This window comes from Echeneis naucrates, chromosome 20 (assembly GCF_900963305.1).
Source record: "Echeneis naucrates chromosome 20, fEcheNa1.1, whole genome shotgun sequence".
In the NCBI taxonomy this organism is placed as follows: domain Eukaryota; kingdom Metazoa; phylum Chordata; class Actinopteri; order Carangiformes; family Echeneidae; genus Echeneis; species Echeneis naucrates.
Genome location: NC_042530.1, coordinates 6,509,445 through 6,534,485, shown reverse-complemented (window position 1 = coordinate 6,534,485; position 25,041 = coordinate 6,509,445). Strand labels below are relative to the sequence as shown.

The following is a 25,041-nucleotide window of genomic DNA, read 5'->3' as shown; positions in this document are numbered from 1 at the left end:
AGGGTATGCAGACATTAATTTTACAACCTGCACTTTCCTTGGCCTGATAATTTCAACATCATTTCTGTGAGCCTGTACATAAAAACTGTTTATTTACTTGGATGATGAAAATAGAAGTGTTTGTGTTCACTGGACAGAAATGTGTCTTCAGAGAGGAAAGATTGTGTTATCCTTATACCTAAGGCCAAGCCGCTTTCCCATGATACCTCTTTCTGTTCTGCAAAAAATGCTTACTTAGGCTTTGGTCCAGCCACCGAGTCAGAATTTTTGCTCATCCAAGTGTGAAAGTTTACCTAGATGGCTTAGCCCCATGTGGCAGCACAATCTAGACTCCAATGCCTGTTCTTGGGAAAGAGTTACAGCAGTAAGAGCTACATTCCTGTCCTCCTGTGGGCTGTTCATACAATACTGACAAGAGAACTTGCTGTATTTACCCAGACTAAACACCGAAACAAAAAATGGCTGTCTGAAAACTTATCCTTTTGAATACTGCCATCTGTCGCTCAGCTATGTTTAGTTATTAGTAGGATTACAGAAATAAATCTATCAAAGGACTGGACGATTGGCCCAGGATTTCATTCTATGGTTGGACAGAAGTAATTTTGTAGTTTTGTTGTCCTCCAACAGTTGGTTTCTCTCCCTTACAATTAATTTGAACATTGAAGCAACGTGCAGCTTCTTTAATAGAGGGGAGAAATTAAACTAGGCCTATTTTATCTTCCTCACTAATGTAGATCTAATGAACAGGCTTGTATCTAAAGGCTAAATGACCTTGACAGTCAATTGTAGGCAGAGGGAAATTGGATGACACATTAGCTAGAAGTGATGAGTGACTGATTTATAAGATGTAATAATGGAAAATGTTTTGATTTGTTTGATTGTGCGCGTGTGTGCAATTTAAAGCTAAAGTGCACGCCAGCACTTAATGAATGTTTGCCCCTCTAAAGTATCATTTGGTTCAGATATATTACAATGCAGAAGTGAAATCAGCTTTCGCAAACATGAAATTTGACTGAGATTACTTTTCATTTGCAATGAACTTCATGTGCTGGTTGAAGGAACCGATGATTGAGGACAGAGTACAGAACGCTGAACTCATTCTTGGTTGGGAGAAGGACCAGTTTGTAAATTACATAAGCCTGTTCTGGTTATATGTTGAATAAGCATGCCAAAATCAGTGACATGAGATCCAATTTAATGACAATTTAGTCCTTTCCACACCATGCCAAGTTCAACAATTGCATGTCATCTGCATACATCTAGAAATGAACTATGGACCAGACCTGAAGCAAACATATACACATGGAATAGTGTGAGATCAAGAATTGATACTAAAAGCATACGCTTAATGTGTAAATGAAGCAGAACTGAAGGCAGTCAGGTGACCAATCACCCAAAGAGGCCAAAAATGCGCAAAAGGTTAATCCGTCATTCCATTTGTTACATTACACAGTGTATTCAATCATTTACTCAAACCTCCTGTAGAATCTGAGAAAGTGATTTTGAGATGAATGAACAGTCAGTCAGAAATATTTACTTTTCACTGTGTTCTTCAGGTTGTGTGTCAACAAGTATGGAGGAAAAACAGTTTAAAATATCTCCTTTTTCAGTTTAAAAAAAAAAAAAAAAAAGACACTTCAATATTGAGTGCATAGAATTGTTTGTCTGGTCCTTCATTGTTCAAGGTGCAGTCTTTTACAACACCCTGCCAAACTGATTACAAGATAATTATTTGCAAGTTGTGAAACGCTCAATCAAAACTGGACATAAGCAGCCTATTGAGCACCAATCTAACAAGGACTGAAAGAGGGAGACAGATGAGTGGCCTTGGATCCCATTTTTTCCCCCACAGGAGAACTACTGCTTACATTAGGTGACAATGACATGACATCCAGTCAAGGTTTCCAGCCTTACGATTCACACGAGGCGACTGCAAAAGGGATTTTTTTTCCTCACCAGTAATTATGTATAGAACAACCATGAAAAAGACCTGTTGTGGTATTCAAAAACACTTGCAGCACATAAGTGTCTCATTGCTTCTAAATCTAAGGAGGATTGGATCCCCAGGCTGTACTTAACAGGGAGGTTGTTGGGATGCATGTGGCCTGCATTTAGGCAAATGGAGGAAGCCTCTCTGGCTGTCTTTATCAGGAAGCAGCCACATAGAAATGATTGATGAGGGTCAGTATCTTTCCTTCTAACAGGAAATGCCTTTTCGATATTTCAGAAAAATTAGATATTTTGCATCAGCATGAAAAAAAAAAGCTCTGCTTATAACAGTTTGTATAGAAAATGAGTAGTTTACTCATACTAATAAGTGAATGGAGCGGGGCTGCTAACCTGCAGCACATCATTTGCTTCAAATGAGACAAATGCAAGCAGAGCTACTGGTGAGCATTTAAGTTTTATGGTAACATTCACCCTGGCTGTAATCACAGAATTTATTTTCTGTAATCACAGAAAATAAAATGCTGAATTTTGATGGTGGCTTACAAATATTGCTCAGACCTCCCAGCATAAAATATGAAAGTGTGTTTTCCAAAGGAGATGGTCAGAACATGTGCCGTTATTCTAGTATTTTTTCCTCACAAAAGTAAAAAAATAAAAAATAAACTAACAATGCAATGTTTTACCAGAAATGTTTGTCTTCAATCGTTATAATTTTGGAAGCTGCATAGATGACATGACATGCAAAGCACCTGTTTTACACAGCTGCATTAAAAAAAAAAAGTGCTTCCCAGATGTAATGAACGCCATCCTGCCTCCATTCCATCAACTTCCACATTCTAGCCAAAAATGAGGACAAGAACACATCTGTGGCACATAATATGCATCACATCCCGTCGTGTTGTGCTTCATTTGAAAATGCCCACTTCTTTGCTATGTGCCATCTGATGCTGTGAGGTTTGAGTCAGAAGGCGAACTAAACCTAACCTGTGATGGAACTTTTGTGTCAGAGGAATACGGGAACAGCTATTAGAGCACTGACAGGGCCACAGGCTAGACTGGTGTGACAGAATGGCTAAGACACATGGACAGGAAATGGTTGGAAAAGAGCTACAAAGAGACTGCTTGTAGTGTATTTAAACAAGGATGAGTGGGTGGAAGGTGGGTGATTTTCTTAAAACTGAAAAAGGAAAAAGAATAACTTTGGAATAAGAGTTACCCCCAGGCTTTTTTAGCTTATATTTCCCATGTGGAAAAGTAGTACAGCACAAGACAGGTAACTCAACTGACTTATTTTATGATGCTTTAACATCCAGAGATATTAAAGTGGTTTATTTAAATTCAATTTCAACATTTGTTTTCCACCCTGTAGAATAGTTTTCCCTTTCATGGCAGTAGCACAGGCTTTATTTGACCGGTGGGAGTGAAGTGGGTTGTACCACATGAAAATGTAACATTAGCACACATCCTCTACTTGAAATGTAAACCATGATGGCTTAACTCTTTATGCGGATAGCAACAGTGAGCACGACAAATCAATACACCTCAGACTATTAAAGACTGCCATAAAAACAAAGTAATGAAAGCAGGGTCATCTTTTTCTTCCAAGAATGTCAGCTCTGTAGCTTTTCTTTAGGTATTTAGAACGGCCTGATACGTACGTTTCATGCTTCCAATCTTTCTTGCCAATGTAGGATTGTAAATAATTTACGAGAGTTTGGTGGAATGAAGTCCTTTATATGAAATAGAAATCAGATTGACTCTTGAAGCATGAGATGCTGGATTCGTATTTAAGTATTGCTATGAAACCAGTGTGTAGTGCAAGTGTAATTAACTTTTTTGTTGACCTGTCTTAATGCTCTCACAGAACGGTATTTTGTACATTTTATGATGATCTATGGGCAGCTGGGAATGAATTACTGTGCCCCATTCATCAAAAAATTCCAATCTCGATCCAAAATGACAACATTCATTCCCTGGCTCACAGTCAGATTACCGCCTGCCTGATCAAAGCTACTTGCTTTTTCAAAATACAATGCTGCAAGTGAAAACTATCTTAGTGGGTGTATTACGCCTCTCTAGCTTCGCATGAGGCAATAGTGCTAATTTCATTTGGTTAACCCTTCCTCAAACCTCAGACTTCAGCACTCATGACCACTGGAAATGTCCTAGAGTTCTGTGGGAGTTCCTTTAACCCATAAAGAAGAAAATTATTGAGTCTGTGTATAAAAATATGCTTCTGTTTATAAAGCAAATTAAATTTATGGTAAATGTTCTGAATTTGAGACAGAGTTAGACTACTAAACCATATTGTTATCAGTTTGTTGACATAGGTCTGAGGTTTACAAGAAAGCTGGTTCACAGACGTGGGAACATAAATCATCTAAAACAACACATATACATTCTATGTATAAAGCTTTAAATTCTCTACTATAAATAGCGCACAAGGTTTTCTGCTGAAATAGGAAGTTCTCGAATCCCTATAATCAGTTGTGGAAATTTATTTTCCCTCTCTTCCAGAAAATTTGCTTGTCTTAACTGTCGCAACAGAAGAAACAGATGGCTTCTTCCGCTTTATGCAGTCTGCAAACTATTTCAACTACACTGTGAAGGTAAGGCGGTCTTCTCATACTCTACAATTATGTCCACTAATGGGCAGTTTTTCCCAGAAACCAATCCCACCCATACTCTTCACTCATTCACTGCAGTCAGATGTTTTGAAAAACACACTTCCCAAGATTGATAAGATGTCTTACAGTAGATGAAAGAAGCAGGAAGCTGCAAAAATCAAGAAACAATCCTGACTGGACAAGCCTCTGTGGCTGTAACCAACAACAAAAACACAGCTTTTTTTGGCTCTGTGCTGAGTCTATGCTATACTCACATTTCCATACTCCTGTGTGCTACTGCTACACCTGTACATCATCTGCTGCAGACACACTTAAAAGCTGCTTTCTGAGCCTTTTTTGGCACCATCCTTGTGAAAAACCTTAAACACAGAATAACTTTGTGTTACTGTAGGGAGTCTGGCATGTCAGTATGAGACTAACTTTATTCCCATTTCAAGCATTGGGAATGTGTATTCTTTTTTGGAGTGGCATTTATGGAGTGACGTAACTAAAACAATTCTTGCAGTCAGGGGGTGAAAAGAACCAGCTAACAGAACATAACATAACTGACCATTGGCATTGGTTGATTAACTTCATCGTACCCTGCTCTTATTTCATAAATAGTAGTCATATTTTTTTTAAAAGCCAGTTCCTGTCGGTCTCTAAAACTTGTGCCACTGGCTCAGGTGCTGGGAATGGGAGACACATGGAAAGGTGGTGATGTGGGCCGTTCTATCGGTGGAGGGCAAAAAGTCAGACTACTGAAAGAGGCCATGGAGTCTCTGGGTGACCAGGAGGACCTCGTTGTGCTGACCGTGGATAGGTAAGTTGACAGGCAAATACATATGACTTTCCATAAAGTGTATCCTTGCTCAGGAGACGGCCCCTGGAAGGAAAAGTGGTGGTGACATTTCAACAGGAAATTTCATGACACTCATTCTGAAGCCATGTGTTTGAAAATAAATCAAATGATTTTCTTTTTCTTATATAGAGATGTTCAGCTTCCACCTACAGATCATTCTGATTGTGCTTTGAGCTGATTTAGCTGTGATATGAAATATGAAGCATGTAAAGATTGGGACACCAAATACCTTCATTACTGTGTGGGTCTATGAATCTAAAATTAAACTCATTTTCACAATCACAGCCTGTAATAATTGGTTTGAAAGTGAAGTTTCCTCCGTTAGAGCTGTCTCTACATGATTATGTGGAAAGGCAAAGGCATTATTATAGAGCATCAGCAAATATATGAGGGGAGTAATTCTCACATGCAGGTAGCTGAATTATAAGTTTTCAAGGCCAATGGAAAGTTTCACAGAGTTAATGTGAGTGGTTTACAATAATAACTGCTTTGTAGGCCATATTCCTTTAAATAGAGCAAAAGATGATGGTACTTAGTGTAGCATGTCACATGAATCCCACTACCTATAATTACTGTGCAGTTGCCACACCCTTCAAACAGGTAAATGGAATATAATCTTATACTTTCTCTTTTTGTGGATGTGATTATAGGAAAAAAAAAAGTGCAAAATCTTAGGTTTAACTGCAATCCACTAAGTCTGAGCCTGTGATAATGGTTAATTCAGACACATCCATCCAAGAGCTGTGCTTTGACTTTACGTCAAATCAATAGTGTGATTGTGATTATTTTGATTATATCAAACTTCCACCTCCAATACGATTAGTGAACGAATACTTTGGTGCTTATCAGTCCCTCTCTCATTTTGAGCCATCTTCTCATATTCAGTAATGTGATTGTGCCCCAAAGGATGAAACTAATGGGTGTTGATACTTTTGGACATTATCAATGATGCTTTCTCTAGATGCCCTAACTGAGAGGAAAGGCAAAATAAATGTGTGCACATACCCAGACGGTTTGAAAGCAGAATAATTATATTCTTTGGCTGGAGCAGAGGCACATTACTGAACACCAGGTAATTGTTTTTTGTTTTTTTTTTTAAAGGGACAGCTCGTCACAGTTTTAAGAATTGAAATGTTGATTTTGACTTTTTCAGTGAGTTGAAATGTTGTCCTTTATTAAAGAACATTATTTGGACCAGGAAAGTAGTACTAATGCAGCAGTTGTAAAGCTAGGTTGAATACTAATAGCTATAATGACACCATATTTTACATTCATTAGTTAAAACAGGCACACGTTAGGTCAGTTATGCTTGTATTCATTTTCACAATGAACTTTTTAAACACTGTCTTAAGTGTGCTGCTATGAATTGCAGACTGTTATACTGGGTTGCGCTGACTGATTGATGACTTAACAAGGGGGAAGGGGGTATTTGTTAGAACATGTGTCAGCCAGATGTGGATACAGTAGATCATACAGGTCTCCATTCCTTTTTACGAGATGCCTGGTAAAGAGGCCTGATCTGTCCTTTGGGAAAGTCTTGTTCTCTTTTCTCACACTGTTTATTAAAAAGATGTTATATATTTAATTTTTTTTTAATGGGGGGAGGTCAGCCCATACACAAACTCAACTACAGCACCAAAGTCACCAGTGGAAGTGTTTTATTGTCAGTGACTGCAGCCTCACTGGCAGGAATCAGCTCTTTTCCTGTTATGACTTCACAACCTTGAGTAATAAAATAACCAGAAATATTAGGACTTTTCACACTAAAATATCTCCTGTTTTCATAAGAACATGCTTTTAAACAAGTCACCTCAAGACTACTCTAAACGGTTTGGCACTTTTTCCTCCATCCATCACAGAACTCTACAGGCCATGCATACATCAACACAGATTGTGTCTCCTAAAGCGCGACCTTTTGGATTTACTTTAGGATGCAGGAATGTGCTCCTCTAGAAATGGTACTGATGAAACAGGTCCACTGTTTACATTTAGATTTCTATCTGTCTAAAGCAAGTAGACTTTCTGCACCTAAAGGATAAAAAAAAAAAAAAAAAAGATAAATCTGTTGCTTTCTCTCATCACTCGTCCCTTTTAGCTATGATCTTATCTTCGCCGGGGGACCAGAGGAGATTCTCAGGAAGTTCCAGCAAGCCAATCACAAAATCCTTTTTGCTGCAGAGGGTGTGGTGTGGCCTGATAAGCGACTAGCTGACAAGTACCCCTCAGTACGCAGCGGCAAGCGCTACCTCAACTCTGGAGGTGGGTTCCAAAAAATTCAAAGTTTGACCGAAAAGCTCAGCAGAAATGTTAGTGAAGTGTAACTGTTGGCATGTTGATGCATCACCTTGACCTCACCTTTCCACCCATGTTTAACTTTAACCAAAGCTATGTGGAGGATTAACCTTAAAATTAAACAAACCACACACTCATGTCTAGTACATAAGTAATAGAAATTTTTTAGTTATGTCGGTAAAACCATGCTAAAATTTTACATAACCACTAAGTGGCAGCTATTGTATTTTTTTCATATATAGGTGTATATGTTGGCACAGAATAATTGGTGTTGCTGTAAAGCCATAACCTCGGTGGGTGCTCTGGGATTTGCACATTCTACCATCACCCTCAGTGTTATTGGTTGAAAGAGCGTTGCAGTGACTTAGAGGAATGTAACGGACTGGTGTTAGCTTTTACACGTGAAACCTCCAGCCTTTTATTATTCTCTCCTTCTGTAAAATGGAAGTATATTTTCCCTGTAAACTGCCTCTCCGAGGTACTTCCTGTCCAAGTGGACAGAAGTTCATTCATCTGAATGTGGACTGATAACTTTGGCATTCACTTTTACTCTAGATTTATTTATCATTGATCACTTTCCTCCCCCTCCTCAATATATGTAAGGATTTTAAATTTCATTTTGGATTTTACATGGCGCCATAGCAGAGAAGCTTATGGACGAAATATGATCTCTCTTCCTGTCAGGGCACTGGATCAGTGAGAGTGTCTGGGAACTTAGATTGGGTTAGGGCAATACAATACTCCAGCCAAGGTTGGACAGACAGATGAAGTAGATTTTCCGCATAGTTTTGAGACAGGTTTTCAGAATGTAATGGATTACGTTAAGTGTGCTGGAGATGCAGAATGAGGGAAACATGCAGACATTTTAACAAGAGAACAGTCACATTAAGTTCTCAAATAGCAGGGTCAGATGCATCCTGCTTCTTCTTCAAGACACTGAATTACTGATTTCTTTGGGGCCATCAGCTTGGTTTGACCTCCCATGTTGGAGCCGAGCTGTCTCGCAGGCTGATCAGAGGCAGTTTTTAGCATTCATTGTCATTGACGTGACATGTGGATTTGTCTTGCCGCCCCCCCAACACTCACGTGTTCCACTGTTTGTTTAAAATTTTAGGTTTTGTTTGTGTTCCTAGGGATACCGCACAAGTCGCCATCAGGCACCGTGTCACAGACTGCATAGTGTTGGAGAAGGAATAGAGATACAGACGGGCTGTGTTTGTGTGTAGCTGTGTGTGTGTTTATTTAAAAGAACTAACCTAATAATGGCTGGTACTATGGAGTAGTGCAAAACAGAGACTTTTTCCAGGCAGAGAGGGACAAAAAGGCCGAGACTGCAGTGTTTTCCAGGGACCAGATTCAAAGCCATTACTTGGTAGAATTAATTCCTGACCATATGAACTGCATATGATATTGTGATTTCTTTTTCAAAATTTTCATGCATCTGCTATTCAGATTATGTCATGTCTATCGAAGTTGTTTACAGTGTCTGTGGTTTTCTTTTTTTAAATAATGGGATGCAAACTCGCACACTGACCAGCAACATAGCCAAACCCTGCAATCTTGTACTGTGGTCAGTGACCTTAAGTAAGAGAAGGAAAATGAGGAGACAGGGTAAAACTAGGGTAGAGGCTGCCATGTGAATGTACATTTAGGGAGGGTGTGTGATACCAGCACACACTGTTCCCAAGGCTGAGATGGTGGCAAGTTGTGAGACAGTTATGACATATAGATTACAGCTTTCTCACTGCACATTTTTGCACTTTATCTGCAGACTGGAAAGAGAAAGTCTTGGCCCATTTCTTGCATACTTAGAATTGTTGCCAAATATCACACTTTGTGCACAGCAGACAGACTTCCTTGAGCAAAGCTTTTAAATCATGAATCCAGCTAATTCAGTCTAATTGTCATCAGTCTTCCAGTTATGTATGAACTTGTGAATGTCTCTCAACCCCACTTTACAGCGGGATATTTGTTTCACTCTGTTCATTATTTGCAGGTATAATTGGCTACGCCCCATATATAAACAAATTGGTTTCACAGTGGAACCTCCATGACAACGATGACGACCAGCTGTTCTACACTAAAATATACCTGGACCCATTACAAAGAGTAGGTATTTGTGGAAACACCTCACAACTCTTAACCTCCAAAATATCCCCCCTAGAAACCATACAGTGTCTTACGTGGCTTACCGGGTCACCCTTTTACAATTTTCCAGCAAACTCTCAACATGACATTGGACCACAAGTGCCAGATTTTCCAGAATCTGAATGGCGCAGTTGGTGAGAAAGTGAATTCCATAATTCAATTTCCTGCTCATCTGTGAATTATTTCTTACACATGTTAAACTCAGTTACTTAACACCTAGCTTTTATGAATAAAGAAAACTTTGTCATTTCAGAACTTTTGCTGCACTAATTTAAACCAACAGTGTCCTTTTCTGCACTCTCGCTTGTATGAAAGTATGCATATGTTCAGATGACGTCTCTTCTTGGAAACTTACCCTGCAAATAAGAAACCTTCACAGCTTTTGCCCATGTGGTAAGCCAGTTTTCATAACCTGGACTTAAATGTCTCATGTTCCTTTTCTGGCAGATGAAGTGCTTCTCAAGTTTGGAACAGACCGAGTGAGAGTTAGAAACACAGCATACGACTCTCTGCCAGTGGTTGTCCATGGCAACGGAAACACAAAAGTGAGTATGAAGTGATGCCCTCTGGGAGACCAATCATAGATGACTTATGGCACGCTGTGGCTACCTTTTACTTCGCTGTCCTCCTGTAGGTAACTGGCTCAGTGATGAATTATTAAAGAGTTCTTTCCCATTTGCTAATGAGTGTCTGTTGGCTTCAGCCTTTTAAATTTCTATCCAAACAACATTCATCCTGTCAGGGCATAAATTCAAGCACCTTGAGAAACGTGCATACTGTCAATGTGATTCGGGCTACAACTAACGATTATTATGGCAATCAATTATTAATCTCCTAAAAAGGAAAAATTATTTATTATTTTTATTGATTTCATAAATAAAACTGTTTTTGTATATCAAATAAAACCTTAATGTATGCAACTTAAGAGTCCAAAAAAATTAAAAATATTGAGTAGCAGATCGTTCGACACATTTTCCCGCAGTATTCAGTTAACTGAAGCTGAATAGTTTAAATAATGTAAAAATCAGCAAAAAAAAATTAAGTGCATCCATATTCCTTGATATTGCTTGGTCAAACAAAATCACCTGCTAATGTGCTGTGCTAATGTGGGATTTTGCTCCACTTTTCTTTGAAGGCTTCGATGTGAAGTGCACTTTTCTCCGTGCTAAAGTTAGCCTCCTCTGCCGGCTCCACCTCCAGAACTTTTCAATCACTTCTTGCAGAGATTCCTCACATAAGCAACACGAGGCTTAGCACTGGTTGTTATCCTTTACTTCTTTTTTTTTTGTTTGATTGCGGTTAGCTTAATGCTGCTTTGCTGCCACCGCGGCATTGGTTGACTTTCTTTCCCCACAGTAAACAAAGTTGCCACCTTACTTCTGTGTCCAACTAATCCATTATATACAGTACAGGCCAAAAGTTTGGACACACCTCATTCAAATGAACAGGAAAGTGTGTCCAAACTTTTGGCCGGTACTGTACATTAATAACACCGTTAATTATATTAAGAGTTGGCATCTGATCTAATAATGGATTTTAATAGATTTAAGTGATTGGTTGAGGCAGCCCTCCATGTGATTCTTTCCTGACTCTGCCTGTAAAAGCTATCTCAGTCTGTGGAAAGGAGTACTCTGGCCAAAACTAGCTTATAGCCTAACTACAGTTTCTCTTCATCATCATCTGACGATGGTCTTGTATGGATATCCTGATGCTCAGCTTTGTCGCTCTGAGTCACTCATATACATTCTTCAGAGTTTGTTCTGGTCTCTTTTCCTTCCCCTCTTCACACGTCTCACTCCAGCCGCCTGTCTCTGGGCTTCCTTGGTTATGAACCAAACCCACCAAGCCATTGAGTCATTCCTCCCAGAGGCCTCAGCATCTGGAGGAGAGGCTTTATATGGTAGATTACAGAATGCATTTCCTAACAGTGGTTTTTACCACTGGAGCTGCCTAGCTGGCTCTCTGACCATTAAGTTTGTTATTATTTTCCAGTCTACACGCCAAATGAACTCTAATGAGAAAGACCTGATGGCTGTGTTAATGGCTGTGATAAGATTTGTCAACAGCAGCGTACTGGAAATTACACACTCCCAGACAAAGGGCTTGAAATAAAGAGCAGATGTGATTGTACTAAGAATAACACTGAAATTTACGAAAACTACAAAGAAAAGATTAATTTCACCGCATCGTTAATTTTAATAGAAGTGACTTTCATAAACTTGCAGTCTTTGATTTGACTTGTAAGTTATTCTGCTCAGCCAACACATTGTCAACTCAACCACGTTCCCAAAAGTAATTTTTCATATCTAGAGTAATATTGCAGATTTTGAAAACACATCATGAATGTTTTTAACTGAGCTCATTCTCCTGCACTGCATTTTTTCCATTACAGATGTACTTGAACTACTTAGGCAACTACATCCCCAATGTATGGAACTACGAACATGGATGCAGCCACTGTGATGACAATGTTGTGGATTTGTCACAATTAAAAGTATGTTTTTCCAATTACTTCATTGTAACTATTTGCTGTCCATTTTTAAATTCCTGGTATGGAAAGTTTGTCTTTAGCCTCCTGCCTGTAGACACAGGAAAGAGTGGAACAGTCTGCTCTTCTAGTGTGAGCCATCCCTCAATCAGTGACTGTCTAGACATAGGAGTGCAGTCCATTTGGCCACATTTAAACAGATATGTGTTCGTGCCGCACACATTTCCCGTCCAAAAATAACAGGTTCTGTGCCGGTTGGTCCTTTGGACCCTTTAAAAGGTGCATAAATGCCAGGGAAACTCCTCAGGGAAGAGGAAGCGTTGCAGTGCTGTGGTGCAGGATATGGCTTCGGGGGTTTTCAGAAGGGCTCATTTAAAGGGGTGTCACTGTCAACCAGCCTTGCTCTTAGTGGGCTTCTCAGTATGGGTTCTTATCCACAATAGTAAGTTATTGTGGTTACGCTGAAAATTTGTCACCAACTTCAGCCAAGACCAGCAACATATAGACGGCAGGAATGAGAGGCAGGGTGAAGTGTCTGACTGTGTGGTTGTGCCTGTCAAAAATTTTACCAGTTCTGTTTTTGGACAGAATACTGTGGGATTCACAATGTCAATATATTCTCTTTTTACTGAAGTTTATGCAAATTAGTTTGTACAAATCTCTAAAAGCTTCACAAAATGCTTACTTGCATTTACACAACAAGAAAGCACAAAATCCATCAAAAATATAATACTGAGACTTGCACTCAAAGATTTATTGTACAGTACTCAGGGTCTCCTGTAACTAAATGTGATTTAATAGTTTAACTGGAGCTGATTCAATACAAACCCAACAACATGAAAGGAGGCTCTCTGGAAGCATTTCTTCAAAACGCTCCATGATTGCAGAAAAGCCCTGATTCTCAATGATAGCCAAGTGAGTGGTGCATTTTATTCCACTGTGTCAGCCTGTGTCTTGGGCGGAGACTTCTGGAAGATCACGAAGTTCAGAAAAACTGGTCAAACTGGCCTTTTTGTGGGGTAAACCCCGATCATTGCCAGTGCTGCTTGATTCTTTATATACTTTGGGTTTTGGAATGATCATGGTCCTCCAGAGACACCAGAGCCAATGCTGTGCCAGTCAAATCCCTGTAGTTTTGTCTAATGTGTTTGGATGAAGATTGATTTGTTGCTTCTGTCTTTTATAAATACTGTAGTTTTTAGTTTAGCCTTTGCCTGCCCTCTTTGCGACTCCTTTCCCTTTTACAGCCTGTCCACTGTTTTTCTGTGGCAATTTAAGTTACAATTGGCTGGATGCACGAGTTTCCCTTCATGTGCCTAAAACACAGTCATTGTGGACCTTGTAAATTAGATGGTTCAGCTCGGGTGCTTTTTGATCCTTGGTCCAGACCTTTATCATGAACTGGTCAAGTGGCTCATGAGTCCAGACTGAGCTGTGTGGGCTGGAGCTGAGTGTCATGGGAAAATGTTTCCTTCTGTCTTTTGTGTCCGTTGCTTAATTTCACTTGTCTTCTTTGCCCCAACATCTTGCCTTGTGCTGCATTACACGTGGCAATAAGGATTAGAAGTTCTCTTCAGGCATTATTAATAGTTTAGAATTAGTAAGGGCTTATTAGATTAATAACATCAGCTGAAAGCAAGAGCCATCCAATACGTTTCTGGACAAATCACACCATTATGTAAATAGTTATTTCATAATATAATAGAGACCACTGAAGAGAAGAATAAGGGTCACGCAGGTCAAATGATGTTTAAGTAAAGAACACCATCTGTCTTAATGTCACTGTTTATGTTGGCCATGGAATGTTAAAATCATGATTTGTGATACACAGTTTTCCATTACTGAAACCTGTTGTTTGAAAATTGCACTAATTTGTCTTCTGCTTATCTAAACAGGATTATCCAAATGTGTTAGTCGGCGTGTTCATTGAGCAGCCAACTCCGTTTCTTCCTGAATTCTTCCAGCGGCTGCTGACCCTGGACTATCCAAAGGATAAACTCAAACTTTTTATTCACAACAATGTGAGTGCACACAGCTGCAGCTTCATCTCTCTCATATATTACTTGTCTTATGTGACTTCTAATCTATTAACGCTGGCTCTGTCCTCAGGAGGTTTACCACGAAAAGGACATACAGAAATTCTGGGAAGAGAACAGAAATGTGTTCGGTAGTTTCAAAGTTGTGGGACCAGAAGAAAATTTGAGCCAAGGAGAAGCCAGGAACATGGGCATGTACGTGGGCCTCTAACTCTGTCATCTCCTAAAATCAGTGGTTTGCAAATCAAGATCGATGAAACCATAGTATGTTTTTATCATCACCGGTTAATTTTAGCTATGAGGAATTCTTGCCAGCTGAATTCCTATTAAAGCTCTAAAGGGTACTTTCATTATTTCTATTTTAAAAAGCAGTCATCCTATTTAACAAAAATACCCAACAGTGGTAATGTGAGTTTCCCCAAATATTCTGTGACTGTAGCATTATCGTAGAAATATTGTGAGTCAATATTTTACTTTTGATAACATCTTCTCCCTCAGCTGGGCTGTACAGATGTGTTGATGAGATTTACGACATAGCAGCCCCACAGTTCCAGTTTACTCCCACTTGGCCCTTCCTGTCTTGATTCAGTGTTGAGTAACACTCTGTCGTCATAGTAATGGTTCGAACTGTGAGGCTTCATAAAAGAGATTCTATCAAAAGCGGAGCACGCCTAAAAAGCCCTATAATTAAAAACTAAGTTTTATTAACAGCCTCTAATCTTCGTAAGATTAAATCTAACGGAGGCTTAAAGATAGTCTGTGACAGACTCTTCAATTGAAAATGACATCTTATACTTAGGAGCTGATAAATTTTTACTTGCAACTGTGATGACTTCCAAGTATTTCATTGAATGTAATCAGCTCTGAATTGAAAAACGACTTCCCTGTCATGCCTGTGTTTTGACTTTCATTAGGGACCTTTGCCGCAGTGATGCCTCATGCGACTACTACTTCAGCATGGATTCAGACGTCATGCTCACTAACAGACAGACGCTGAAGCTCCTCATCGAACAGAACAGGTAATCACACCGTAGCTGGAAAAGAAGCATTATGGGAATCCAGTCACTAAACCTCCCTGGTAACTGTTGTCCTCATTCAACCAGCCAATTTATCCTTTGACTGGCAAAGCCACAGGAACATTACAGCCAAGTGAATGAAGGTTTAAAAATAAGCAAAAATAAGGCTTCCCGTCTTCGTCTGGCCAAATGGAAACAGTGAAGGAGACAGATGCACTAACCCCGAAATGCCACTTTGCATTATCGAAAAAGTAAACATGGAAACCTTTGAGTGTCTGCAGTTCTTGTTTGTGAATAAAGCTTCCCATAAACTAAATGTCATTTTAGCTGTAGCCTTGTATCATGAGCTGTTGGAGACATGCAAAGCAAAAACCTTTCTAGGATATTTAAAGACAGCATGACAACTCTCCATCTGGCACAGAATTGAGTGGAAAATGCCAATGTATCTTTACCAAGACAATTAAGCATTAGTATACTGCAGAACATCCATCCATATCCATAAAAAACAACACTGTAAATTATTGCTACATTGAAAAAAAATGCTTTCATTGTGGTTTTTTGATGGACTAAAAAGAATAGCAGTGGAAAAATCCTGTGTTATTGTATTGCTTGCAAATTCAAAGAAACGGGCCACAAAAAAAAAAAAAAAACTGCTGCAAGTCTTTGTACTATTTCTATCCAGTCCAGCATGATGTATGAGTCTGGTTTGCATTACGCACTGCAACAATATTTTACTGAATTGGCAGTGATCATATCTTTCCATTAAGGGGCTGATCTCCTCAATGCAACATGCTGGTGTTAGCACTCAGGGATCCGGTGCATTAGGTAGCAGCCTGTCTGTGAGATGCCACTGAGTTTTATCTGCTTTGACAGAACTATCATCTCTCCTCTCTGCCTCTGCAGAAAAATAATTGGCCCCCTTGTCACTCGTCATGGCAAGCTGTGGTCGAACTTCTGGGGAGCCTTGAGCCTGGATGGTTATTACGCTCGTTCTGAGGATTATGTTGACATTGTGCAGAGAAAACGCATGTAAGTCAGTAGTAGTGCAATAAGGGTACACACAACTGTGGCTTTGCATTTTTATAGTTCACACACCTACCTATGAGTATCGGATTTCTCTTGTTTATGACTCTAAATAACCTGTGTACTATTGTGTCCAAACAGTTGATGCTCATGTGTCATCATATATGAGACACATATAATGGCATTGTTATGAGCTAAGGCGCACACATGAAGAGTCATTAAAACCACAATGACACCTGAGCAGTGACAACAGTAAGCAATGAGAAAGAAGTGAGGGTTTAAAAATAAGTTGAATTTGTGCCCACATGGTGCAGAGGAGCAAACACACCGAGCACAGTGGAAAGCGGTTTAATCACCTGTGAACCTGCAGGGAGGAAAGCAGTGGAGGGATCAGGTCCTTGTCACTGTGCCTGAAACTCATACTGTACTTGGTGATTCGGGATCAGTGTCAACCTTCAGTCCGACAGAGAGAAGTATGAGGGATGCGTACATCTCAAAATGGGAGAAAAACTAGTTATTTACATTAGAGTTTCCCTATATTCTTTAGACAGAACCATTTGAAAGAAAAACAATGATTTACTGTTGTATAGTACCATGTATTCAATGCTGCACTATACCTCTCATCATAGATGAATTGACTAACAATACAAAATCTCACCCAGTATTTCAGAAATGTAAATTTTAACCACAAAATGAGCACTTTCCTTCTCTGCCTTGTTGTTTCTAGGGGTGTGTGGAACATTCCTTACATGGCACATGTATACCTTGTCAAGGGCAGTGTCTTGAGGAATGAAATGAAGGAGAGGAACTACTTTGTTCTTGAGAAACTGGACCCTGATATGGCTTTCTGCAGAAATGCCAGAGAGCTGGTAAGACGGCCCAAGGCCCCATCTTTCAGAGGGATTTCTGCTGTCAGTTCACGAATGCAGTTTTAGTTACGTAGCTCTAGAATTATGAATGTCACATCCACTTTACAAAATATGTCAGCATTATGATGTAGCCACTTTAAAGGGAGATTTAGAGAATTTAAGTCTGTACTTAGAAAAGCCTCAACAAGTTCACAAATGCACTGAATTTTAACCCTGACAAAAGTCAACAGCTCAACAGAAACCACAGATGAAAGCGTGGCAAGTATAAGTGGTTTGAAATGTCTTTGTCATCAAGGCATGATTCTCTTCTGTTTATTGTTTCTCTGTGGCGTGTTAAAGTTCTTTACTCCACTTATATCCCATTACTCTTTCCAACACTTTCTCTTGTCCTCGCTGCCGTATTTTCACAAACAGTTGAGCCACTGCCTGGCTGGCTAGCTGACAGAAGTGTTTTTGTCTGGCCTGGGTTTCTCTTTCCACCTCTGAACTTGTCAAAAGTTTATCCAGCTAATAATCAATGTCACTGACATGGCGCCTGTACTCATGCTAAACAACTAACCATGCCTGATCCAAGCTCGGTGTCCACCTTTGGACCGCTTGATCTTTGCCCAACTAGCATTCCTCCCGTGTTAACCCACAAAAACATCAGCTTCAGAGGGAATCTTGCTCCTTTTTCATGCAGGCGATTTTACCCTCCTCCTGAGTTTCTCTGTATGTGACACATATTTGAACTGTCACTGTCTCTTATTTTGAAAGACTGATTTATGTTATCCTATTTACATGATGCTTCTCCTTTATTTTAGACCAGTCACAGAGAAAAAGACTCCCCTTCTCCGGAATCATTCCATATGCTCAGGCCCCCAAAGGTTTCCATTTGTATTTATTACTCTGCTTTGTGAAACATCCATTTCCAATGGGTTAGCATTGAGAGGCCACTCTCAGTTAAGGCTCATTACATTGGCAAACATTTTTTCATATGCAAGAGACTTGTATTTGATTTGATTGAGGATTTCTGATGCCTGCTGAGTTAAATTCTGTAATTAAAAAAGTTTTCTAGATTGCATTATTGAAAATCACAAGGTATGACATCAGATTGGGCATTTGCATATTTAGAAAAGAGGTTTTAGTATTGAGTTGCTGTTTATGTCCTTACATACAGACATCAGCTGACTAGCAGCCATTTGGAAATTGATGTTGACCTTTTACTTGTGATCAGTTCAGGTCGAAATGTACAGTTGTCGAAGATAGAGACATGTGTTCTGCCCTGTTTTTTTATAATGGCTTCCAAGGAGATCAAGGAGGAGAAAGAGGAGTGAAGAGTCAGTCCACATGCAAGTCCCCTGTCCTGATGCTTTGCCCCAAACAGCTGCTCCCTCTAAACCCACCGACTGATCTCAGACTAGGCTCCAAAAATTCATGTGTAAAAATTGATGAGCAATTTGGAACCTTACACAGAATTTCAAAACTAGCCATAATTCTTCAGTTGTGTTTTTTTGTTTGTTTTTTTTTTTAAAGCCTAGTCTGATAGTGAGTCCAAATCATCTCCTACTCGGCAGCCCCCCTCCCATCCACCCATGCTTCACTGTAGAGGGAATATTATTCCTGGATTTGCTTTGTCCCTAGCTGCCCAGCATCCCTCTCTCCCTGTTCTCCCACTCACTTCACTGTCCCAAACCTTATCCTGTTCCCAATCCACCAACACTCCTGCAGTAACCCCAAACACAAGCCATAAATAATCTAAGATTATTTATCGGGCACCTGTGTCTGTTTGGCCTCTGTCCAAGACAAAAAAGGAGTGATTTCAGTGTGTTAAAACACACTTAAATCTGACATTCATTTTTGAGCAAATTAAGATTTGTGGTAGGTCTGTTTTTTTTTTTTTTTTTGGTAAAGCGGGGGGGTAATGCAAGCGCTAACCATGAATGACTGTCAAACATTTACCATAATAAGAAACTACATTGTGCCCATGTACTGCATATGCATGAATTGTGTTTATGTAGATATGGATCTGTTTTAAATGCTGCCTCTGAAAAATCATTAACTAACTTCTGTGAAGCTGACTGAACTTTTTTCTATTTGCTGCAGGGAGTCTTTATGTACTTAACAAACCGCCACGACTTTGGGAGGCTCATTTCCACAGCCAATTATAACATTTCTCATTACAACAATGACTTGTGGCAGATATTTGAAAACCCTGTGGTAAGTCATTATGAGCTCTCATTATTCTTCAACCACAAAAAATATATTTTTTCTGAATAGCTGCAATTAACAGCGACCACCTGTAAAAGTTTATTAGCCACATTACAATTATTACAGATAGGAGATGATTCTGGCATAATGACTTCAGTGTGGGAAGCATCCTGTCTGATAAGACTTTGTGATTTACAACTCAATTTGGGACATTGCTAGGTGCCTTATGGGGGAGAGGATTAGCTCTGTGCAGTATGCAGGTCAGGCAACAATTCAAAAGGCAAAATGCCCACTAATCCAAAATTGTCTCTCCATCCAGGACTGGAAGGAGAAGTACATCCACCAAAACTACACTCGAATTTTCACTGAAAATCACATAGAGCAGGTTTGTATTTCTGTGCGTGTATTGAATGATTTAAGGAAGTAGATAAAAACAGACGGTGATAGAGGATGACATAATGTCATGCAGAAATCCCAGCATCTGTTTTGAACATAGAGGATCTGGATAAAACATTACAATAACTGCAGCTCCAGGTGACGCTATGTGACCCAAGTCTGTTCTCAGTCGCCTCTTGTACATGTATGTGTTTTTCAGCCGTGTCCAGATGTTTTCTGGTTCCCAGTGTTCTCTGAGAAGGCCTGTGATGAAATCGTTGAGGAGATGGAGCACTACGGTTCATGGTCTGGAGGCAAACATGAGGTCAGTGTTGTTCACTCCCAAAACCCAAACAATCATTTCTCACATCTTTGCTAAAGCAGAAAAAGTTTAATATTAAAGCTGCAGATATCTGTATGAATAATCAATTCATTGTTTTATTTATAAAATATCAAACAGCATCAGCTACAGCTTAACATGTTTTCCACGTTATCATCCTGAATATGTGTCGCAGATATGTTTGCTGTGTAAGCACGCCAAAACTTGCTAATAAAATTAGCATGGGAAAAAAAGTGATTGGGGTAATAAAGCTGAAAAACCTCTATTTTTTTCTGTCTTGAACACAAGATTACACCAACAAAAAGTTTGTTGCAATTTAGATTGCCCCTCCATTACACATCAATTCCAACATTGTGTGTGCACAGTCTGCACAGCTGGAGACACCAAGGCTCATTTTCTAACATTCAAAAGAAGACAATTGCTCTATTTTATCCACTATGTGTAAAAACTTTGCTAACTTTTTCAATTGTGAGAGTTTGGTAGTTAGAGTTTGGTTGAATGTTTTTGGGCATTGGTGATATTAATCAGCCCCAGCTACCATTGAGAAAAAGTGAACGTTAGAGAGCAATCTCATGTTCTCCAGTAAACTTTATTGTTGCTGTTAAGAGTCAACATTTTTATTTTATGTATTTAATTATAAAGCAAGAAAATGTTATGATCTTGTGTTTTATCTGTGTGGTGTTTAATTTATGTGGCCTGCTTTATGTAGTTTGAAATTGGTAATTAATGTGCCCAAACTTTGCCTGGGAGACTAAACATGTACTTTCACTAACTCTGTTTTGGAAACGCTGAGTTGGATGGATCATTAAGTCTGATGCAGACAGACAACAGCACAGCCTGCGGTTTTAAGGACAAACACACGCACACGCTCATGTCATCACCATCATCATCACCACTTTGGAAACCGCACTCGCACAGTATGGTGGGTGATTTGTTCTGCCGTTAATCACACTGCAATGTGCTATATTTTCTCTCCTCTTTCTCAGGACAAGAGGATTGCTGGAGGCTATGAGACTGTGCCAACTGATGATATTCATATGAAGCAGATCGGGTTTGATAAAGAGTGGCTACATTTCATCCGAGAGTTTATATCACCTGTCACGTTAAAAGTATTCTCTGGCTACTACACCAAGGTTAGTATGAGAGACAGGAAAAAACAATGCATGCTCCTCTCACCTTCCACCCCCACATTGGTTCGAAAGTTTGGTCCTGTTTTTACACGTACTGGATATTCTTGGATGAAACATCTTACATGCAAACATGGAAGGTTGTAAAAGACACACTGACAGCTACAGTACCTTCATGTATTCCTGTGCCTTCATGCAGGGTTATGCTATAATGAACTTTGTTGTGAAGTACACCCCTGAGAGGCAAGCGTACCTCAGGCCCCACCATGACTCCTCCACCTTCACCATCAACATCGCCCTCAATAACAAAGACACAGATTTTCAGGTACGAGAAAGAGGAGGGGGTGTTAATGGGGGTGAATAATGCTGATAGAGTGGAATGTCATCTAGATTTTATCAGATATTATCATTATCTCTCCCACTTACATCATCTTCCTCTTTGCTATTCCTTTTAACCCTGTAACTTATCTTTAATTACAAATCCAATTAAGAGAAGCTTTATCTTCTCCATCTACTCTGCTTTATTTCCTCTTCAGGGTGGGGGCTGCCGTTTCCATAGGTATAATTGCTCCATTGAATCACCAAGGAAAGGCTGGAGCTTCATGCACCCGGGACGACTGACTCACCTCCACGAAGGGCTGCCTACCACCAATGGCACCCGCTACATTGCAGTGTCCTTCATCGATCCTTGAACTACTCGACAAGACTGTAAATTAGTCTATCGACCTTGCTTTGCTTTTTCCATCATGTTTGTTTTATTTTGTCATTGGCTGCTTTGGGCCACAGGTTTAGTGTTTTTTTTCTTTGTTTTACTGATGCAATTGTGTTCTTTTTAAAGTAATTGCTTTAAAAGGGATCAATAATTGCATTTAAAAATCTCTGTCAAACAGAGTGTAGAGTGAAAGAACATGACAAAAGCAATACACACTTTAGATACACATACTGGATTTTTAAAAAATGCTAGCAGGGTACAAGGCTTCATTTCTCATTTAAAACATTTAAACTAAAGCCAAACTCCTAGCAGCAAGTACTGGGACTGTAAACTGATTTGCATAAACCTTACCCTTTTTTTTTTTTTTTTTTTTTTTACAGTTATGGTAACCATTGCCACGCCACTGGCTTTGGAGGCAGTTCGGCTGTACCATGCTAGCGTGCAGATAACTGTTGTGTATCTATTTGTGTTTCAGGTAAAATGTCATTTATACATGTTAAAAAAAAAAAAACAAAAAAAAATTTTTTTTTTTTTTTTTCAACATTCACTACTGGTGCTGATCACATTTCTGCCTTTAAGATACAGATCATTCAGCAGGGTTTGATGTAAGGTGTTTGTCCAGCCTGTTAACAGCCGTTTGTTGGAGTCATCTGGGACTGTTATCTGTGCCCAGTGAAAAGGAAATAATGTATTTTTGTAATTTTGCACACCAGAAAAACATGGCAGTGGGATTCAGTATGAATTCTGCTTGTATGAAGTTCAGTTTTACTTGAAAGGGTTTTTTAATTTTTCCTTTTCTTTTTTTGTGTGTCTTTTTGAATTGGCAACCTTTATTTGCCTTCCTGAAAACATTTTTCTTTAATATTTCCTCTAAGAAATGTGTGCAAATGGATTTTGGGACTCAGCAAATTAAGTTGTTTAACTTATTGTTGAAATTTAATAAAACTATTTAAAACAAAACTATTTTCTCACAATCTGACAACTATCCCTATCATTAACACATCAGAATATTTGTATTTAAAGCTGCCACTTGTCAAACAACTTAAGAAATGTCTCTTTAGATTTTGGTAGAAGCTAAGCCACGTCTGCAAGTGATCACTTGCCACTGCAGGCAGATTTCTGTTTCGTCACTGCTATCAGTTCTTCTCCCGCATCTGTCTACCTGCCATCCACTGAATAGATCATCGGCAGAAACAATCACGCCCCATCTGGCCTGCAGTAGCGCTGACCTAATGGATTAAGCTCCAGAGTGTTTTGGGTGTGGTAACATGATGTGTATCAGTGCAAATGTAGTTGCGTTTACCTAAGAGGCTGTGTGTAAATATGCACATGCAACCTTATGGATGATGTGCAGATGGGGGTCGTTAGACCGATGACTGTAAGAAGAGATTATGAACAAAAATCAGCCAGTTGGACTGACTAGCCTGTTGAGACTTGATGGACTTTTGTGTACAAGAAGCAAATACACGAGAACTATGATTCCATTTTTTGCAGTTTAAAGCCATGTGTACTAAGTTGGATCAGTCCATCACTTATGACACAATAAGGTCTCAAATCATTATTTTGCCTCAGGGGACCTGCAGGTTTGACTGCCTGACCAGGCACAGGTTTCTGCCTCTGAAACCTGGATGAAGGCTGAATGTCTGAGCTGCTGCTCTGAGGGGCAGAGAGGGAGGAGATTTAGGTCAGCATGGGGGTTTGGCTCTGTGCTGCTGAAAGAGCCCTTTGTGGGAAACACTTCCCCTGGTCTGCACTGTGTCCAGGGCCTCTGAAAGGTGACATTGATCCCAGCCTGCATTCCTAAAAGGTTCTCACAGGAATGACTTTATCAGGAGGAAGAAAGGGAGGATGGTTTGAGTTTGATTTATTTCCTACGTTATATGGGGAGAGGCAGAGTGAGCATTCGCAGTGTAAAGGCATGTTGTCATCGAGCCTTTCCCTCAACTAGAGTGCATGTTTTTACAGCCAGTATTGAACACACCAGGAGGCCGCAGAGCCCCCGTTTAACCCGCTGAATACTCGTGTTTTGGGTCAATGACTCCAATGATGGGAAATGTGACACCACACCAGTGTAGATTCCAGTGTACCACAAACTGCAGGGTGCCGAGTAACAGATATTGTTTTAGCCATTACTGCGGCATATACACTGATCCTGACTAAACAAGGGATTTAAATTAAGTGTTTGCAATGATGCCAGTGGACATACAGCAAGATTCTCATGTTTGCATTGAGGAAAAACAATCCATGTGGCGGGCTAGAGCAGTTTTATGAGCAATATCATTTGCCAATTATGCAGCTTTTTGCTATTTTAGTTATATTTCCTAGTTTGGGCATAAGTACTAGCTCTCTGACCTGGTATGTGCCACAAAAATTTTTTTACATTTTTGCAAAACTTAGCTGCTCTTGGAATTAGACACAGTCTCCTTTCATTGCTGCTGAAGACCAAAGTGGACCGCTGATGACGTTTAATAGTTTTTGGACAACAGATGTCTACAGGCAGGGAAGTTAATACTGCCCATTAACTTTTGGTTTTTGGATTTTTGAAGCTTTTGTTGACACTAGATAGCAGCAGATACTGAAGGAATAACTGGCTCTTTTGATTTCTAGTTATACATTTTTGTATGAACTTGATTTGTAAATCTTTAATGCCCCCGAAGGGCAAATTTGGTTTGCAACAGAAGTTTAAACAATCATATCTCACATGGCAACAATAAATCTTACATGACAAAATAGTACAATATAAAACAGCACACAGATGAAAAAAAAATCAAAACATGAAATGTAGGAAGCAAGCTGTGTGTGTTATATATACAGGGTTCCACATACTTAATTTCATATCAACTTCTCAAATTGTGTTAAGAAAAGAGGGAGGAGGGGTGGGAGACATCCGGGTTCAGGCACAGTGCAATTGTGAGTGAGAAATTTGTGGAAAAGTACTGGGATACAACCGCAGTATAGTGAGGAAATTTCAGTGTATGCACGTGTGTGTGCATGTGTTTGTGGGTTA

At 39.6% G+C, this 25,041-nt stretch overlaps 1 protein-coding gene across 2 annotated transcripts in view; it reads left to right on the top strand.

Annotated features, from left to right (window-relative positions):
- The window catches only part of plod2 (procollagen-lysine, 2-oxoglutarate 5-dioxygenase 2), a 28,312-nt gene extending 5,317 nt beyond the window's left edge, over positions 1-22,995 (top strand). The window contains exons 2-20 of one of the 2 annotated variants that reach the window (XM_029528828.1): positions 4,468-4,559; positions 5,243-5,379; positions 7,514-7,677; positions 9,707-9,819; positions 9,929-9,992; positions 10,306-10,403; positions 12,251-12,352; positions 14,242-14,367; positions 14,456-14,577; positions 15,297-15,401; positions 16,302-16,427; positions 17,149-17,290; positions 18,094-18,156; positions 19,376-19,489; positions 19,800-19,865; positions 20,076-20,180; positions 21,182-21,328; positions 21,522-21,647; positions 21,859-22,995. In XM_029528828.1, the coding sequence (XP_029384688.1) occupies positions 4,468-4,559; positions 5,243-5,379; positions 7,514-7,677; positions 9,707-9,819; positions 9,929-9,992; positions 10,306-10,403; positions 12,251-12,352; positions 14,242-14,367; positions 14,456-14,577; positions 15,297-15,401; positions 16,302-16,427; positions 17,149-17,290; positions 18,094-18,156; positions 19,376-19,489; positions 19,800-19,865; positions 20,076-20,180; positions 21,182-21,328; positions 21,522-21,647; positions 21,859-22,014 (2,168 nt within the window). In that variant the 3' untranslated portion in view covers positions 22,015-22,995. The remainder of the gene's footprint in view (positions 1-4,467; positions 4,560-5,242; positions 5,380-7,513; positions 7,678-9,706; positions 9,820-9,928; positions 9,993-10,305; positions 10,404-12,250; positions 12,353-14,241; positions 14,368-14,455; positions 14,578-15,296; positions 15,402-16,301; positions 16,428-17,148; positions 17,291-18,093; positions 18,157-19,375; positions 19,490-19,799; positions 19,866-20,075; positions 20,181-21,181; positions 21,329-21,521; positions 21,648-21,858) is intronic. The other variant, XM_029528829.1, reaches the window with a different exon arrangement.
- Positions 22,996-25,041: the final 2,046 nt, after the last annotated feature.